We start from the raw sequence: 16,097 nt of genomic DNA on the forward strand, positions 1-16,097 counted from the left end.
AGAAAAAATATATTTTCATTTTTTTTATGTGTGACTGCAATCTAATCTATACATAATATTTGCTCAACATTATTATGCCAACATTCTTGATTAGGATAAGAGTTAAGACTCAAAAAATAACACTTCTTTCCCCTTGTTCTCGCCATAAAATATTGTGATAAATGAGTTGGTAATAACTTCACAACAAAATTTTCTTTAAAAAAAAAAAAAAAAACAAGTCTCTTACTGATTTTGAGATCATATGCAATTTGTTAAGAGTCCGAACATATGAGTTTATAAAACCATAGTTAGACTAGTTAATTGGTTAAATTTAATTTTTTAGTATGATTTGATTAATGTGTATTATAGTCCGGTTGAGTGACCTGGTTCACTTTAGATTCACTATATTAAAAATTTTTAATAATCAAGGATGAAATGTGATTTATGTAATTTTTAATAATCAAGGATGAAATGTGATTTATGTATAATAATGAGCAAAAGTGAAATTTATTCTTGCAGCTAATACCAAATGAAATTTCTTGAATTGCCATGAAATTCTGTTCGTAATTTCTCTCCATGCTTTTCTCAGCGGCAACACCACTGAGAGCTACTACTAGCAAGAGCCGAGCAGCGGAACAGAGCTGCTTAGCTATCCTCCAACTCTGCAATTCTCTCCCCAAACTCTCTCAAGTGCAAACCCAGATTCTCAAGTTAGGCCTGGAATCCAACCCTCTTGTCCTCACCAAGTTCGCTTCAGTTTCCTCTGAGCTCGGCGCCATAAACTACGCTTCAGCCTTCATTTTCGGCCCAGCCACGGAACCTCGCGTCTTTGACGCTTTCCTTTTCAACACCGTGATCAGAGGTTTCGCTCAAACCCGTGATTCTAAGCGCAATGCGGTGTTTCACTACCAGAAAATGTGCAATCTTGGTGTTTTGCCTAATAAGTTTACCTACCCTTTTGTTCTTAAGGCATGTGCTGGGATTGGAGACTTGAGGCTAGGCGAAACGGTGCATGGATTAGTGGTGAAGTTGGGGTTCGGTGATGATAGGAATGTTTTGAACACTCTGGTTCACATGTACTGTTGCTGTAGCGGTGGGGTTGAGTATGGGAGGAAGGTGTTCGATGAAATGCCTAAGTGGGACTCGGTTGGGTGGAGTGTGATGATAGGTGGGTATGCACGGTGGGGTATGTCCACAGAGGCTGTTGGGTTATTTAGGAAGATGCAAATGGCAGGGGTGAGGCCTGATGAGATCACAATGGTCTCTGTCTTATCTGCCTGCAGGGAGCTGGGAGCTCTTGAGCTTGGTAAGTGGCTCGAGGGGTATATCGAGAGGGAAAAAGTTCAGAAAAGTTTGGAGCTTTGCAACGCTCTCGTTGACATGTTTGCAAAGTGTGGGGATGTTGATAAGGCACTGAGTTTGTTTTCCAGTATGGAAGAGAGGAATATCGTTTCCTGGACTTGTGTTATCGATGGTTTAGCAATGCATGGCCGGGGCTTGGAGGCAGTTTCGCTGTTTGAGAAAATGAGAAGAGCTGGAGAAATGCCTGATGAAGTTGCCTTCATTGGTTTGCTCACTGCTTGTAGCCATTCAGGTTTAGTCGAAGAAGGTAGGAAGTATTTTACTTCAATGACAAAGGAATTCGGAATTGTACCCAAAATCGAGCACTATGGATGCATGGTTGATCTCTTCTGTAGGGGTGGACTTGTTAAAGAAGCACTGAGATTTGTGCACAGAATGCCCATTGAGCCAAACGCTGTCATTTGGCGAACCCTAGTCACTGCTTGTCGTGCTCATGGAGAGCTAAAACTCGGAGAAAAGATAACGAAAGAGTTAATAAAAGATGAGCCAATGCACGACTCAAATTACGTGCTTCTTTCCAATATTTACGCGAAAATGTTGAACTGGGAGAAGAAAACCATGGTCCGGGAGGTCATGGTGAAGAAGGGAATGCGAAAGACTCCAGGAAGCACTATGGTCGAGCTCGATAACGAAATTTACGAATTCGTGGCAGGAGATAAAAGTCATGGTCAGTACAAAGAGATATACGAGATGATGGACGAAATGGCAAAACAGATCAAAAAGGCTGGATATGTAGCCACAACATCAGAAGTGTTACTTGATATTGATGAAGAAGATAAGGAGGACACTTTGAATAGGCATAGCGAAAAACTGGCAATCGCTTTTGCACTTATGAACACACCGCCTCATACTTGTATACGCATTGTGAAGAACTTGCGCGTTTGTGAGGATTGCCATTCTGCAACTAAGTTCATCTCTAAGGTTTATAAGCGCGAAATTTTGGTAAGGGACCGGAACCGTTTCCACCATTTCAAAGATGGCATATGTTCCTGCAAAGACTTCTGGTAATACAAGTTTGTAAAATGTAATGTCCTTTAGAATATATAGTAACTTTATTTTGCTTTCTGGTGCTTAAACTTGGGTGGTTTGCATTGTTTACAGATGAAAGACAAATTTTTGACACTAATTTGCAGTCTTCTTTACTTGGTTTAGTGTTCATGGTACCATTGGACTGTTGGTTTCCAAATACACCCTATGTTAAAATATCTTTCCCATTCACATATTCTTTGGATACAAAAGGTAAATTATTATGTAGACCATAAAAAAATTACATTATTTATATAATGAATGTACATTATACAATATAATATACTTTAGTACTCAAATAATGTATTTTCTCTAAATACAAGGTAAATCTTTAATATATCAAAAGTATGTGAATTTATAAATATCAGCATGTTGGCTCAATGTTGATAAATTAATTCTGCGAGTTTTTTGCATTTTTGAAAGGAGAATTTTTTTTCCCGCGAAAAATTGCCGTAAAATCCGCCGGTTTTTGTTTTCCGGCACCGGAAGGACCATTTTTGCAACAAAAACAATAGTCATGGACCAAAATTGCAAAGTTTGAAAGTTATGGACCAATCCTACAAGTGTCATTATAGTCGTGGGACTAAAAATGCAAAAAACTCTTAATTCTGCAGCACATTTGGTAGCTTCACTGATACATACATGAATTACAAAGATTGAGATTGGTTTATGAAGATTGGTCCAGTGTAGTAATTCATGATATGGATACATGAATTGTAAAGATTAGTTACATGAATTATGAAGATTAGTCCACTGCATGAATATTGGACTTGCACTTTTATTCAAGATAATGGGCATGAAATATTCACATATTCGTCCATGATTTTAGCACAAAGTTGATTGGCAGATGTTTGGCTATTTTGTTTCCGCATAAAGGGCATGCAGTACGTGAAGGAATTTTACATGTCTTTATGCTCCTCATTTCCGGGGTTGATTTCCTATAAATTGACACTTTGTAATAGTAATCAAAATGAAGTTTTCGGACAACACAAATAGAGAAATATTCATTCATATCTAGAAGAGAATTTCAAGAAGCTGAACGGAGACAAATTCGAAGTGATACGATTTCAATGATTGAAAATCGAAAATCAGGTTGGTTACGATTTGTGTAATTCGTAGAATTAGCTCAAATTGTAATTCTTTATTTTTCAGGAAGTTACTTACAAGATTAGTGTTTCAAATAGGTGTCAGTCTTAGTTTGTGTAATTTATTGAATCTTGTCAAGTGTAAAAACTTGAGTTGTACTTGACTGAAAAATATTTTGGGCGTAGCCCTGTAGAATAGAAGGAAGTCTTCAACTACGTTATCAAAAGACCTGTGTTCATAATTACTTGTCTCTTATTTTGAAATATTTTCCAAATTTGTTTTTGAGATTGCTTCCTGTGATAAATTAAATCGTTAGTGAACGTACATCCTTGCATTATAAACTAACAATTGGTATTAGAGCAGTGTCGCTCAAAGAAGAACAGAGGATCAAACACAAAAAGTAAAGGGTCTGGGAACAATAAAAAAGCAAATAATGCTGGCACCGACTACAAACAAAAAGGAAATCAATGTTATGAGTGTGGAGGCTACGGGCACATGCAAGCAGATTGTGCTAACAACATAAGAAAGAAGTCATTTACTCTCACTTGGAGTGATATAGATGACTCTAATAAAGATGAACAAGAGGAGCAACAAACTAGCAACTTTGTGGCATTTCACGACAATATATGTAATCTAGATGATATAGAAGCATAATGAGCTAACTTTGAAAAATTCTTCAAGTGTGCAGATAAAGAAGGTGAGCTCAAGGAAGCGTCGGGTCATGATGACGATTCTCAATCAAAAGAAGGATGATCTAGTAAAAGCTTTGTTTTTCTTTTTATTCAAATAACACATTTGACCAAGTTATACAAATCATAAACACTGATATATAAAATTCAAAAATTTTAGCACTAGATGCTTACATCTACACATTAGCTATTAATTCAACATTTATTTGGTCGAATTCAAGCAAGGATAATATCACAAAAACATAATTGATCCAAACCATCTTTTCAATTGCACTATATAATATTTGATGTTGTAATTTATATAATTATATTATCGATCCAAATATTATTAAAATATTATAGTAAATTCAATCTGTGCATCGCACGGGTGAAAATACTAGTTTCTATAAGAAAGGTCATAGGTTCAAACCCCATCCCAATCAAAGTTGGCATATTGTTAAACATATACTACGAATATGTTAGAGACTTAGAGTACATTATTCAAAAGTAAGTACCCCACTTTATTTCTCTTATTAAATTAAATAAATTAGTAGTTACACAAAAAAAATACATATGCATTTCTTTAATTTATAATTCAATGTCTACAATGCATTTATTCTAAAAAAAATATTAATTATCAAAAAAATTAAAAAGAGATACAATTTCAGTAGTTATATTATCTATATTTTCTACAATGCAAAGATTCATTACTTTCAAATTTATTAATTAATTATATTCACTACATTATTCATTGTTTCCTTTTACACTATCTTGTAATTAAGTATCAAAGTTATACTACAAAATAATGTTATATATTTATTTACCAAGTATTATGTTAATAACATGAAAAAAAAAAACAGTTTGAAGTCAATCATATTAACTACTTAGGAGGATTTGTTGACAAAGAAAACATTCAATTAACCCAAAAAATTGATTTAAAACTCATTATTAAAAATGTTAATGTAGGGCGATAGAATATTGTGACACACTTGATGCATTGAAAAGATGTTGAGACTACAACATTGCTGGAATCAATCTTTCAAATTCAAAAAATGAACATATGCATGAACATCTCCTATATAATCTTGCATTAATATACTTTGAAATACTTATTTAAAAATAAACATTGGGCATTATCTCATTCGCGCAATTCGCGTGAAAAACTAGTTTGAATAATAAATATAAAATTTTAATTGTTTTAATATAATGTATAAAAATTCAAAAAGTTTCAAACTAAACTCTCTAAAAAGACATTTTATATAAAGTGTTGCAAAAATCTCGTCTAGACATCGATTAATCAACGCCTAGATGCTAGGCGCCGGCCGGCCGCCTAGCGTATCACTAAAATTGGTGGTCTAGGCGGTCGCCTAAGTGGCGCCTAAGCACCGCCTAGGCCGCCTAATCGGCCGATTAGCAATTGTTCTTTTTTTAAATGGGTTATTTCACTCAAAACTATGTCATTTTGAGCGAAATAACTTTAAATTGTTCAAACTCTATATATTTGTTAGGTTAATATTAAATATTTTAATATTAACTATTAAAGTATTAAATATTTTATAATTATTTGTCTTAAAAATTAAACAAATTTTTAAGAATAAAAATTAAAATAAAAGAATTACACGGACACCTAGGCGCCGATTAATCGCCGCCTAGGCGCCCTAAAATATAATGGATATAATGGGTCTTTGTTATAAAATTGAACCTGCAACACTTAAATATGATTGAATTAATGTTTAATAAAAATTATCTTTACTCCTGGGATAAATTTGAGTCGAATATTCTAAGATTGACATATAATATAATACAGAGTATCAAAATTTTGATAAGTTGCTCTAAAATGAGTGAAAAAAACATTATTCTACTATCTAAAGGTCACAAGTTTAATTTTTGCTAACACCCTTTTAGTCGAGTTTTTAGTATAAGGTTTTTCTAATACAATTTATCTTGACATTCCAATAATTTGTTTCCAATGTTAAAAATGTAATTTTTAACACTAGTGTAATTTTTAATATTATAGAGTGCATTTCTAGACAAGCCATAAAACCTCCAAAAACAAAATCTTAAACCGTAAAACAGTAAACCAAGAAAAAGAAAACTCTAAAAAGTGAGTTCTAAATGTGTCGCACTATCGAACTAGCCAAATGTACGGTATAATGTTGTAAATGTAGCATATAGTATTACAAAATATTACTTGAATAGATCAATTCTTTAACCTGATTAATCAAAAGATCCGACATCTTACCCTTCAAACATTCTCACAAAAATTTTTACCTACTAAGATTTATTTTTACAATAAATGTTTTCATGTGTAAAGAGGGAGAGATTTGATCAAATAAGAATACACCCCCAAGAAAAAATAAAACTAAAAATAAAAAATCACAATCTAACATATCCAAAAACTGGACGGATCCGTCCTAAATTTATAAATGACATTGTACTTTTAATCCTTTCAAAAACCACTCAAAATCTTGCAAAAGCTTCAAATTAGACTCTTATAAAACTAATCCAAAATCTTCCCATATAACAACCCTCATCCTACTGAATGTGTCTGCCATTCGATTACAACAGAAGCTCATGCAAAAGGCAAATATAGAGATCTCAGCAACACCAGTAGTCCAACATCCTGCCTAAATTTAAAAAGCTCTAAGACTCAGTTAGGTCGTTCACTTTGAACCATACATATTACATCACCAATAATCTATTTGGTACTGACCTCGAAAAATTCTATTACCCAAAACATTTAGCTGACATCTAGAAAACTGATAAATATAATGTCAGGTAAAGCTAATCAGGAATATAAACCTAAATCTATGCGATGATGTTGTAGTAGGAAGGTAAATATTACGTCTTCATAAATGGTACAAAACATTCGATAGCATAGATGAAAACACGAGAGCCAGCAACTTCTTCTCTCCTTGCAAACCATTTGCTAGTCACTCGCAATTCTTGAAGGTGACTGCGCCCCTTTTCATTACGATGGCACTGCAAAAATCAGTTTAAAATGAACTTAGAACCACAAAGAAAAAGATTACAATCAGACTAGTGAACTCACTGACAATATAAGGAATTCAAACAGAATCAAGGTACTCAATTGTTTTAACATTCTAGTACCACAAAGAACCAATTGTGAATGACACTATAATGAACTTGTATCTTGATGAAACAAAAAAGGAGCAGGAGGATTTCAACACAATAAATAAGAAAAGTGTTTTGATTTTATTTTTTACATAGGGGTTGGAATCAAACTTATGGCCTCCAACCTAAAGTAGTCTCAGCTTATTATATTCAACCATCTTTGACATACAAATAGTGAAGCACAAAGGTACAGTAGTAAAGCACATATTGCAGAGTATCAGATTCTTTCACAATTGCATCTTGAGGGGTTGGGATCAAACTTATACATTATGACCTCCCACCTAATGCTTATCATGTTTGCCCATCGTTGATATATCAAAGAGTGGAGCGCAAAGTTACAAGGACACACAACTAACAAATACTCACTTTGACCCATTTTACCTGTCATGTTTACTATTCATGGACAAAACCAATTATTTCTTCTTTGCTTATTTTCATTAGTATTTTTAATTATATCTTTTAGTTCAATTTTTTGTGTTCAATAGTAATTTCAATGTAATTTCTAAATATAGAAACTTTATATATTAATACTAAACATTATGAAAAATTAAATTAAAAATAACTTCAGTCAAGCCCCCGTAAATCCGTTAACCGAACCAGACACAAAGCATGCTTATGTGTGTTGAATCCCTGAAATTTAGGCTATATTTTTGTTCATAACTTGTTTTAAATGACAGAAACAAAGCATGAGATATAGTGTTGTTTATAGGGACACAAGAAATTTAGGTAGCCTAAAAAGTGAAGTGTAGGAGAACATACTATAAGTAGAAGTATCAATCTGCTCAGGTAGCTCTTTGATATCAACTTCAAACCTTTCCTGAACCTACACAATCAGTAAGCAGCCATGTATTTCAGAATATTGAAACGTATGGACAGCCTGCATTTAGTAAACTTCAGTCTACAAACCTGATTGAGCACATCTGAATCTGATGATGATGAAACAAAAGTTATAGCAAGACCCTTAGTGCCAAACCTACCAGCTCTACCCACCTACCATGTTATGAAGGTGGTTAGGAAGACCTAGATGCAGAGTAAATAAAAATTCATAACAGCTTTTAGAAGATATGATATACCCTGTGAAGGTAAGTGTCAGCAGAGTCGGGCATGTCATAGTTAATGACAATGTTAACCCGTTCAATATCAATGCCCCTGCCAACCAAATCAGTAGCCACAAGAATTCTCTTGTGCCCTTCCTTGAAACCCTTGTAACGTGTCAGTCTTCAAGAAAAATACAAATTAGTTAATATTTAATAACATGAAATAAACAACTATCCCTCATTCCCTCCCGTCCCCAAATAAAACAAATAAAATTTTGTTTCAACTCTTCTTGGATCATATAGTATCCAAGAAACTTTTTGGGGTTAATTCACAAGTAGTCAAATTACATGAATACGATACAAATGTTAGAAAGTATACATGTATATAGCAGAAGAGATGGTAATATAATGTTAAAAGAGGCTGATGAAGTTTTACTAACCTCTCTTCCTGAGACATGCCAGAGTGGATGCATATTGATGGAAAATTACATTCAACAAGTAACTTGTTTAGCTCAGCAGCCCTATTCACACTTTTGACAAAGATAACAACTTGATTGAAGTCCAGAGCATCAAGCAAGTCATTCAGTTTCCGATTTTTCTCCATTTCAGTCAATTTGATGTAGTGCTGAAAAATACAAGGGTGTCAAGAAAAGCACAACATTAAATCTTTGGGGGAAAAGAAAGTATACAGGATGCAACAGATAAATACCTGAACAAGTCCATGAAGAGTTAATTTGGCCTCATCATCCACATAAATTTCCATTGGCTGAAAAGAATAAACGTCATAGTAAAGCATATTAGGAGCTTCATGAAGCAAATGCAATGAGCAGGAAATGATTGATTGTAACATCCCATGAACAAGGTCCAATCCAACAGTGGGACTACGCCTGGCAGAGACCTTATTATAAGGCCAACTATTTCCATTGTAGCTCATAGTTACCACACAGCTGACAAAGACCCCAGGAATGACGTTCAACATCAAATATCATATTCCACCTAGTGCCACAATTACCCTCACCCAAGCCTCTCCCACAAGCCTCCACACTCATACTCTTACAATCTCCTTTGTTCCATAAAATGAAAAGTGAAAATAAGACTTATGGAGTTATGGGGAAAAAGACAAAGGGCATACAGCTACTGAACAAGTTTAGCAGCAGATACTAACTATTCCAGCTAAGAAGTTAACAGAGCTTTTTTTCTCAAACCACTAAAACCAATCCATGTGGGACAGTGTTGAAGTAAGATTGATAAAATTGACCCAATATAGCCTGCACAAAGCTGAAATTATGGAAAAAATAGTAGACTTCTGAATTCAAGTAGAATTTGCCACAGGACATTACATCTTGCATAAACTTCTTGCAAACAGGACGGATCTCCTTGCTGAGAGTTGCAGAGAACATCATAACCTGCTTGTCGTGAGGAGTCATCTTGAAAATTTCCTGGACATCTCTCCTCATGTCTGAAATAACATGTTACAAAGTTATAACACATCCTTTTAGAAGAATTCTAACACGAAATGAAAGAACAGAAACCAATCTAATGACATACCAAGTGATTCAAGCATCTTATCACATTCATCCAGTATAAAATGCCTCACATTTCTCAAAGAAAGACTATTTTCTCTTGCTAATGCAAGTATCCTTCCAGGTGTTCCAACAACAATGTGAGGGCATTCATTCTTCAGTAGATCCTTGTGAATTTTGATATTGACACCACCATAGAAAACAGCCACCTTAATATCTGGCAAATATGTGCTGAACCTCTCAAATTCATGACAGATCTGGAAAAGAAGCATATAAAATGACAGTTATTTTATTTAGCATTAAATAAAAAAACAAATCTTAACCTTAAGAAGACAATGAAATTAAAACTACAGATACTTGCCTGGTAAGCCAATTCCCTTGTATGACAAAGAACAAGAGCAGCAACTTGACCAGTAACAGGTTCAATCTGTTGCAAGGTTGAGAGGACAAAAACTGCAGTTTTGCCCATTCCAGATTTTGCTTGGCAAATTACATCCATACCGAGAATAGCTTGCGGGATACATTCATGTTGAACTAGTGAACCATATACATTGGAGCCAAGGAGGAAGGGTATCTCAGTTTCAGTTAAAAAAGTTTACCATTGTAGTTCTCCAAAATAGTACTGATAATAACTATTTACCTGAAAAAAAAAAAAAAAGAATTGTGGTAAAGAAGAATTCAATAACTAAAGTACATAAAAGTATTTAAGCAATATGAAATACTCCATAAGTCAATATCAAACATAACCAAACTACAAAAACAATCAAGAAAAGTATATGGAAAGAAAAGAATTTGCAGACCAACATAAGGATAAAACTCACTAAGATATCAGGTAATAATGCATACACAAAAAATTTACTGGAAAATGATCAACAATGTTCCAAATCACAAGTGATTTCTCTCTACCAAACCAAGAACATATCAATAAGAACAAAAATAAAAAAATAAAAACAAAGCAAAGAAAAGGCAGGAGTAGTTCATTGACATTGCCATTTTAAACACCTAGATTTAAAAAAGGGTAAGTGGAATTAAGAACCTTATTTCCCATGGTAACACCTTAAAAACAATTTCCTGATAGATTCACCAATTTAGAAGCATCAAATATGGTATTTTTCAGGACTTTAATAATAATATATTCCAATTAATTTATTGTTTACCAGTGACTTTAAAGAAGCTCTACAGTTTTCATTGCTCAACCACAGAAACTACAACTCTGTGGTAGACTGTACACTATAAGTTGCATATTGAAACTAGAAAGAGAAGGGAACAATTTATGCTGAATAAGACACTCAACACAAGGAAACAGAGGTTACTAACTAAAGGAGGCCAACAAAGAACATTCTGCTTTTAAAATACAACAGTAGGACAATATTATTCTACAATTAACTAATATATAACATAATTCCAAACCAAACACTGAAAATCCTAGATGTTAGTTGGACTTGCCTTCGGAGGGATGCTCAAACCCTGAATCCACAATAGCTCGCAGTAGCTCTGGCTTGAGAAGAAAGTCTCTGAAACCCGAACTGTGAATTCCAACATAACCCCTGGTAATTAAGAAGAAAAGCAAAAGAATAGAGTCAGTACTGTTTTAGTCGGAGCTAAACAACATTAAAAATTTCTTTTATTTCCAAAAAGTAATTGTAGCAGGAACAATTTAACATGACAAGTAAGAAGTTATAGTTTAAAAATCAATTGCATAAAAATTCCAACATTCAAACATCTTCAGTATAAAAATGTTAGAAAGCAAACACACTTTTCCAAGAAGCATGTAAAACCCCAAATAGTATATTGACAGGAAGTAAGAAAAATAGGAATTTTATATAAGTATATAAAGTATTAAAATTACAACCAAAACAAAAAAAACAAAAACAAAAAAAGACTTTATTCAATACAAAAGAACGGCATAAGATAAACAAAGAGATGTTAGAGTGAAGCTCACTTCTTAACGGACTCGCCGTTGACTTTAGCTCCGACGGAATCGGGGGCTTTTTCGTCCTCTTCCTCGTAGTCGAGAAGCTCCTCCTCGTAAGCATCATTCTCCTTGTTTTCTCCCATTACTACTTCTTCTGTACACCCAAAACACAGATCGAAGCAGAATAATAATTAGACGTAAAACGACTGAAACGAACCTTATTCAAGTCATTATCTTAATCCAAGAACACAATTTTGAACACAAATATGGTCTCAAACCAAAAGTCTTGACTTTCATCCGCTTACCTTGTAGAATCTATATGAGAGAGTAGGATTTTGGAAGGGATTCGTGTTAGCGGTTAGGGTTTGAGTTCTGCAGAGAAAACGTTAGGCTAATCGAAAAAAACGAAAATTTAGAGAGAGGAGAGAGATGGGGGAGATAGCGATAGGGTTTTGCCAATCAGAGACGCGGATTAAAAAGGGAAGACGAAAGAACTAGTTTGACGATTTTGTCCCGGGAAGAGTCTGAAGCTCATGTGAAGATACTCACCGCCTCTTTTAATTTAAATCATTTATGGCCTATTGGATGTAGTTTGGAGAAATTGCAATTCAGTGAATTTTCAAACTACAGTGTTTGGTTGGAGAGAATTGCAATTTCGCAGAATTGTAATTTCGCAGAATTGCAATTCCTTCCAAATGATGAATTGCAATTCGGTGGAAAGGAGGGGTAATTTGTTGGTGTAAAGACAATTTTGCCCCTCCTCCCATACTCTCTGTCTTTTTTTAAAAAAAAATTGAAATAATAATAATAATAATATTATTATTATTATTATTATTATTATTATTACTACTACTACTATTACTACTATCACAACATAAGGGTATTTTAGTCATTTTTTTACTTCTTACCTTTCAATTTCCTGTACTCCTATTTCTGCATACCAAACACTGTAATTTCAATTCCTACTTTATTCATCGAATTACAATTCCACCGAATTACAATTCTTTTCCACCCGAATTCCCTCCTCCCAACCAAACGCCATGTTAATCATTTTAATCTCACCTTTAATTTTTTTATTTTATAATTTTATAAAGAGGAAATCACCGATTTGGTCCCTCGATTATTGTCAAACTGTCAATGTTGTCCTTTAATTTCTTTTTCATCGATTTAGTCCCTGGAAATAAATGTTTTTGGTCACATAACTCCATCCGGCCACATTCCGGCGAAAGCTCCGTTTTGACAGGGGTAAATATGTTTTTTCCTTTTCTTAAATACTTCTCCTTCTTCGTATAACACCAAAGAGCATAGTTGACTTTGTATGATGTGAGGTTAGACCGACTGCGACCAAAATCCACTCTCCATTTCTATAGGATCTGTTAGTTCAAATTCGAATTCGACGAAATTGAAGAATCAACGGAGCAACATCAATGACGAGTCGGAGGATTAATGGGTTTGCAGTGACTCCAAATTGTAAATTTTTGAAGTTAGGGTTTTTCGAAGTTAGGATTATGGTTTTTGATTGTTTAGCTTTTTCGTATACTGAGTGCATAGACAACTAGGATTGTTGCCAATTTAATACTGGTTGATGTTGTTGGTGTGAACTTTTTTTTCATTTCTTTAGCTTTTTGTCAGTATAATAGTATCTTTCGAATGGCCTTTACTGTTGTTAGGTCCACTAGTGGTGTTAGACTGTTAGTATAATGTTGTTTATTTATGATTGTTGTTTTGGGGGGGGACCATATGTGCTTTGAGTGTTGTGTACTCTATATATTAATATTTTGGGGGTGGGGACCATATGGTTGTTCTTTTCCAGCAATGTCTTTAAGGATGGGGACCATATGCTTGTTCTTTTGTTTTTTATTGTCTGTGTCTGCATTTTTTGTTAACTGTTGGTGTACATTGTATTTTTATTTTTGCTAGATGATGGGGAGGAAGATTCTATTTTTACCATAAAACTGCATATTGGTGGTGATATGATCTTCAAACATATGTTTAGTTATAAAAATGGATTAGTAGAGTATTTTGACCATTTTAACTGTGATGAAGGTAGTATTCTATATTTGAAGAGAATGGTCAAAATGCTTAGGTTTTGTGACAAAAAAGTTCAATTTTGGTATGAGTATGAGAACACAAGAATACCTAAACTTATGAAACTAAGTAGTGATGCTGATATCATAGGGTTGATAACTGATATTCCAGTGAACAAGGAGTTGGACATATATGCAGAACATTTGTATGATGACCAATGGGACTATGATGTAGAAATCTCTAGGGAACTAGGAGATGATATCCTATTGCATGATGGTGTTTTGAGTGAAGATGAAAGTTGTGATAATGATTATGGGAACCAAGCTGATGTTGAAGGACTTGCTAAATAAACAATCTTAGGGACATTGCTACTAGTTCAAAACCTAAGGGAGGTTTAGGAGAACAGATTGAAGATTTTGTTGAGATTGAGTGCAATATGTCATAACAGGTTTTAAGAAGCTTATGTGATTCAGATTCAAATAGAGCAATTCATAGGCCAATCAATGTGTTTGAAGAGAGAAACTTAAAAAAGGAAGGGTTTACGTTTGTGATTGGAATTGTGTTTAGTTCTTCCAAAAAATTCAAGTGGGCAGTCCAGTATCATGAAGCAATGAAACAAAAAGATGTAATGTTCAAGAAGAATGAGGCTAGAAGAGTTAGGGTAATATGTAGACACAATAAAATCTGCCAATGGAGTATTTTTGGTTATAGAAGCAATACAGGTTCTCCTTTTACTGTCAAAACATACAACAATGTGCACACATGTGGGAATCAAGATGAGAACAAGGTTGTGACCTCAAGTTTTCTTGCAAAAGTCTTCAAGGATGATTTTAGGGTGAATAAGGAATGGGGTAGAGGAGCATTTCAGGAGCATGTGAAATCAAAGTTTCACTGTCAGTTGACTAGAAATCAGGCCTATTTGGCAAAAAAGAAAGCTTTAAAACAAATATATGGTCTTGACAGTGAACACTTCAAGGAACTCATTGATTACTGTGAAGAGCTAAGAAGAAGTAATCCTGGAACAACTGTGAAAAATGAAGCTAGACAGTGAGTTCATTGTTCATGGAAGGCCTAGGTTTGAAAGGTTATACATTTGCTTTGGAGCATGCAATGAAGGGTTTGTAAAAGGATATAGACCTATTATTGGGCTTGATGGCTGCCACCTAAAGGGTAATCAAAAAGGAGGTCAACTCCTGAGTGCTATAGGTTTAGATGCTGATAATAGCATGTTTCCAGTGGCCTTTGCTGTTGATGAAATTAATAGAGGAAGGCAAAGATAAGTGTGCTAGATTCACTGCTTATAAATCAGTTGATGAAATTTACCAAGTTGATGATGAAAACTTCAAGCCTTTCAAAGTAGATTTGAGTAGTAGGCAGTGTAGTTGCAGGAGATGGGACCTTAGTGGCATCCTATGTACACATACCATTGCAGCTATAAGGAAAAAGGGTGAAATGCAAGAACACCATGTGCATGCCTGTTATTCAGTGTAGCACTATCTCAGATCATATGGCCCTGTAATCTTGCTAATTAGAGCTCTAGAATTATGGCACAAAACTGCAATGCCACCTCCATTGCCACCAAAGTATAAGCCACAACCTGGAAGGCCAAAAAAGAAGAGGAAAATTGATCCAGTTGTAGAGAAGCCAGATCAGAAAAAGGGTACCGAAAAAGGTGAAGTTAAAAAGTGTAAACTTTGTAGCATGAGAGGTCATAATAGGACAACTTGCAAGGGAAAAAGCCAACAGGTAACCAGATTGCTATATAACTTAGTGACATTTGTTTATATCTTACATTCTGCTATACTTACTCCATGTAGGTACATGAACCAGATTGCCAGGGTGTACCAAAACCAGACTTCCATGTGGCTGAATATAATGATCTTCAAGACCAATTCCAAGATGTGGTAGTTGAGACAAAAGTTCCAGATTTTGTGTTAAACGAAATGGTAAGAGCAATTGCACTTCAATCCTTAATATTATAATTTTGTTCTTGTGCTCATATGACAATTATTTTCAGGAAGCAATGCCATCCTAACCATCTAAACCTAAAAGCAATGTCATTCCAACAGTATCAAACTTCAAATCATCTACAATAGCTAATGAACCTACACCTACAAGGAAGAAATTCATCACTGTTAGAGGCCTAAAATATACTTGTACTGCAATGCTATTGAAAAAGGGTTGACTGGTTTGCAATTGTTTCAATGAAAACTGTATTTTGGTGTTATAAACTCAATGTAGATTGAAAACTGTATTTTGGTGTTATAAGCTCAATGTAGATTTTTGGAAATTTCAAAACTCATCATCCAATGTAAAGTCTTGGTGATTTTTGTACCTA

At 34.4% G+C, this 16,097-nt stretch overlaps 2 protein-coding genes across 2 annotated transcripts; one reads left to right on the forward strand and one right to left on the reverse strand.

The window, feature by feature from the left end:
• The first annotated feature begins 525 nt into the window (after positions 1-525).
• On the forward strand, positions 526-2,504 carry LOC116022100 (pentatricopeptide repeat-containing protein At4g21065-like). The gene has a single exon (XM_031262662.1). The coding sequence runs from the start codon at positions 556-558 to the stop codon at positions 2,347-2,349; it is 1,794 nt and encodes a 597-aa protein (XP_031118522.1). The 5' UTR covers positions 526-555; the 3' UTR covers positions 2,350-2,504.
• Positions 2,505-6,512: 4,008 nt separating this feature from the next.
• LOC116022542 (DEAD-box ATP-dependent RNA helicase 56) lies at positions 6,513-12,197 on the reverse strand. Its single transcript, XM_031263286.1, has 12 exons — positions 12,037-12,197; positions 11,759-11,885; positions 11,263-11,363; positions 10,178-10,350; positions 9,842-10,073; positions 9,634-9,752; positions 9,003-9,059; positions 8,734-8,918; positions 8,330-8,474; positions 8,163-8,246; positions 8,016-8,079; positions 6,513-7,103 (listed from the first exon to the last, which is right to left on the reverse strand). The coding sequence occupies exons 2-12, from the start codon at positions 11,872-11,874 to the stop codon at positions 7,093-7,095; spliced, it is 1,287 nt and encodes a 428-aa protein (XP_031119146.1). The 5' UTR covers positions 11,875-11,885; positions 12,037-12,197; the 3' UTR covers positions 6,513-7,092.
• Between the last annotated feature and the right edge of the window lie 3,900 nt (positions 12,198-16,097).

This window comes from Ipomoea triloba, chromosome 6 (genome assembly GCF_003576645.1).
Source record: "Ipomoea triloba cultivar NCNSP0323 chromosome 6, ASM357664v1".
In the NCBI taxonomy this organism is placed as follows: Eukaryota; Viridiplantae; Streptophyta; class Magnoliopsida; order Solanales; family Convolvulaceae; genus Ipomoea; species Ipomoea triloba.